Source organism: Etheostoma spectabile, chromosome 8 (genome assembly GCF_008692095.1).
Source record: "Etheostoma spectabile isolate EspeVRDwgs_2016 chromosome 8, UIUC_Espe_1.0, whole genome shotgun sequence".
NCBI lineage: Eukaryota > Metazoa > Chordata > Actinopteri > Perciformes > Percidae > Etheostoma > Etheostoma spectabile.
In genome coordinates this window covers 28492634-28496553 of record NC_045740.1, presented here as the reverse complement: position 1 = coordinate 28496553, position 3920 = coordinate 28492634, and the positions used below count along the sequence as shown (strand labels likewise).

The 3920-nt window shown below is 47.3% G+C and overlaps 1 protein-coding gene across 4 annotated transcripts in view; it reads left to right on the top strand.

Moving 5' to 3' along the window:
* The window catches only part of srgap1a (SLIT-ROBO Rho GTPase activating protein 1a), a 94996-nt gene that overhangs the window by 90177 nt on the left and 899 nt on the right, over nucleotides 1-3920 (top strand). For 2 of the 4 annotated variants that reach the window (XM_032524712.1, XM_032524713.1), the window contains exons 21-22: nucleotides 913-1297; nucleotides 2103-3920. The exon at nucleotides 2103-3920 is cut by the window's right edge and continues 899 nt beyond it. In XM_032524712.1, coding sequence (XP_032380603.1) covers nucleotides 913-1297; nucleotides 2103-2510 — 793 coding nt within the window. In that variant the 3' untranslated portion in view covers nucleotides 2511-3920. Of the gene's footprint in view, nucleotides 1-912; nucleotides 1374-2102 lie in introns of all 4 variants that reach the window. The other 2 variants (XM_032524714.1, XM_032524715.1) reach the window with 2 other exon arrangements.

The window sequence follows — 3920 nt, the reverse complement described above, 5'->3', positions numbered from 1 at the left end:
GAACACACTGTAAAAAATGTGGTCTCTGTCGACAGCCCAGGGTCTACAAACAGCAACAAAAACAAACTGTGCCCACCTGCGTACACAAAGAGTGTTCCAGCCAATAACCGACAAGAAGGATTTGGGGGGGGGGTTAGTGCGCAGAAGCACGGAAGGGAGGGAGAGGGGACAGGATGAGGAGGAGGAAGGGGTAAGATAGTCTCTTTTTGTTTGAAAATACGTCAACAAGAAGTAATGTCACCATTGCACCGTTAAGGTGTGTGTGTGTAAGGTGTGTTTCTGATCAGACACATACATTCATGTTCATCTCTCCAAGTTTCCAATGTGTGTGTGTCATATCAGGTGAGTACGGTGCTATGCTGGTCCAGGTTCAGATGGAGGGCAGCCGTATTGCTGAGGGTCTCCCAGGGAGCGTGTTTTGGTGCTCTGACAAACCACAGACCCCCTCCTCTGGCGGCTAGCCAGGTCCACTCCACCTGCTCTCCAAATAAGCCGATCGGAGCTGTTTGGCACTGACATCAGGGTTCCTCTTACACCACTGAGGATTGTTTTGTTTTTTTTCCACAGTGGCTAATGTTTGAGGAGGATGCATACCCATATATTGTAATTGAGCATCCATTTTGGAAGGTTTCCATGTGTGGAGTAATGCATGGCATTACTGTGTTTTTAGCCCTTAAATAGATTAATGCAAGGTTTAAATAAAAAGGTTATTAAAGATGTAGTCGTCAATGTAAAAACAAGGCTGTTTTTTTCAATTGGGAGATGCAAAGTGGCACACTAGCTGTAATATAAAAGATCAAATGCTTAACTCAAAGTGCAACGTTTGGGTATGAGGTGATGATGAAAAGCTTTAATTAAATAAATAAATGATTTTCTTTGTTGTTTCCTCTCTGTTCCACTCTTCTATCCCAGCAGGCACAAGAAAAGATCCGACCCCCCATCTCGGCGGCCCCCTGCCCGCCCCAGTGATGTCCACTGCATGGTGCATCCCTCCCAGCATGGTCACGGTGGACATGGAGGCACCCCAGAGATGGGCTCCCCGGTTCTAGGCCACTTCAGCCCCCGGGACATGCTGCGGAGTCGCAACCACATGCTGGTGGACAGCCCTGAGCGCCGCCGCCGCACTGGCCACGGCAGTCTGACCAACATCAGCCGCCACGAGTCGTTGAAGAAGATTGAGAGCCCCCCGATCCGCCGCTCCACCTCCTCGGGCCAGTACCCAAGCTTCACTGACGCCCACCACCACCACCACCACCACCATGGCGGCAAGCCCCTGGATCCGGAGACCATCGCACAGGTCAGCGCGGGACGAGCGGCGACCCGACCGCAGCTCCCTCCACCATCAAAGCCCTGCCCCGCCCTGTAAAAACATAGTCAGTCCCTGTCTTCTGCTTCCTCTGGCTGCAACTATGTCCGTGTGCTAAATACACGCAAAAGACTAGCTTCGCAGGCAGACAGCAGGGAGCATAGCTCGACACTGGGACTCGTCACAGAATATTTACTGTAGTCTTGCTTGTGAGCATACAAAATTTTTTTTTTGATATATGAACAACTCTTACAAAATATATCAACGCCTAACTGGTAATATTTTGTGTTTAAGCAGACATCCATTATTGAATCACTGCTGATAGGAAGGCCGTGGCTCTAATTTGTTGTTGCATACTTATTATAGTAGCAGAGCCATGGATGACATTTGTATAGATCCTCAGTTAGAGAGCAGAGTTCACAGAGAGCATTACGCTGTGCTGGGCTGTCTGTCTGTCTACTGGGAGCATGCTCAGATGAACACACCTTGTCATCTCTGCATCTCCTTTGCTGTCCAGGCATTAGCATGCAGAGGCACCACTGCCGGTGCAAAGTAATACTCTAAGTCTCTGCATGTATAATGCATGCTTGGTGTTTTATTTATTGTTATGCTCTCACTGTGTTTCTCTTCTAACTTCGCTTTTCAGGTTTCCCACCATGCCTTACTCTACTGTCTCCATCTCTCATGTCTTTGCTGTTTATATCACTTCTCATTTCTTTCTCACTCTTCAGTTCTCCCTCCTATCTTCTCAGTTAGATTTCTCCTGTCTTACACTTCCTCTCTCTGTCCCCCGCAGGACATAGAAGAAACTATGAACACTGCTCTGAATGAGTTGCGTGAGCTGGAGCGGCAGAGCTCAGCCAAGCACGCCCCCGACGTGGTGCTGGACACCCTGGAGCAGCGGCAGACCTCCGGCGGGAGCGGCGGGGGTCCCACGCCGGCCAGCTCCAGCGAGTCCCTCAGCCCCATCCAAGGCGTCATGCTGAGGTCCGCCGCCAACACTGAGCCACCCATTCGCCGCAGCACCAGCTCCTCCAGTGATACCATGAGCACCTTCAAGCCTCTGGTAGCGCCCCGCATGGGGGTGCAACTCAAACCCCCCGCCTTGAGGCCCAAGCCCATGGTCCTACCCAGGTCCAGCCAGGCCCCACATCCTCCAGCTACTTCTGCTCAGGACCCTCTGGACAAGTCCTGCACCATGTAACCTCTCTGGCACAGGAACCAGAGATGGAAAACCAAAACTTTCAACCTCAATCCATTTCCAGGGGTCTGCAAAATGCTACCAGTGTCTGCTGTCGATAGAGATACAACATAAAATATATAAGAGCTGGACAGGAGAAGATGTTTCCTTGTGGTGTTTTGAAACAAGATCATAAAGAGGACTCTGACGGGATCTGAGAGACTCATGTGTGGGGGATGACAGACCTTCTGTATCAATAACGTGCAGTTATGTGTTAAAGTGCTTAGGTTATCATTATTCAACAAATGTATTTCTTTTCTTTTTTTAAGAAATTCAAACAACAAATCACAAAGGCTTCCTTCAAGGTTTTAGAAAAATGTACACTAGTTAGTTTAGTGTGCAGACATTCATGAACTATGTAACTGAATAAAACACGCTGCATGTAGCTCCTCTGTTTACCACTGAACCTGGAGCGGAGCTCGATGAGAACCGTAGTGACCACCGTGGCATTCTCACACTTAGAACTAGATTTTGGGTTTTTTTGTGGGTTTTTTTGCTCTTCACTAGGAGGGCCACTGAATTTGATGTGAACTAGTTCAAAGGCCTTATTGACTTTGAGATGTAACTGATTTTACTTGTTAAATATTTGAAAGGTGCTGTGACTGCCTGGACAGAAATGGTTTGAGAGTTGGGCTGATGACGGGCCTGAAGAGCCTTTAACAAGTAACGGTACTTTGTTCTTAGGTAGCATTGTGCTTTCTTCACTAGCGTGTAAACTTTCCGACTTTCTTTGGCGAGGCATACCATCAGTCGTGTCTCAGAAATGTACAACGATCACCTCTGTGCTGGATTCACTCAAATTTATTTTTAACATGTTTCCATATTGCCTGGAATGAGATATAACTATTGGATGAAACCACTACTTCATTTATGAACTTTGTTTGTATTTGATGCATTCTTGAATTCCTGCATCAAAAACTCATGATGCGCGCATAATCATAATAACTTTGCATCTGTATAACAAATGGGGAGCAGTGTGAACATTGATGATGACAAAGCATCTCCTATCTTCAGAGTATATACAACACATATGCTATTATTCAGTGTGGAACACTACTTTTACGCCGTTCTTGGCTTTATCTACCCAAAGACATGACTGGGGCCTTGGCCCTCCGGATATGATGTAGGCATTCTTCATAATGACTCGTGTATGGACTAATGGCAGCGCCCTGTGGGACCGCTGCCGGTAGCCATGGACCTAATGACTGTTAGTTTGAAAGCCTCCTAATATGCTCCCCCCTGCTTTCTATGCTTCTCTGAAAACAGCAGCTTGCTTTGTGTCCCTGCAGTCTGTTTTATGTTCAGGTAAGAATGTCAGTAATGTGTTGTATTATTCTCTGACTGAGAAGAGTCTCTCTCTCTCTCTCTCTCTCT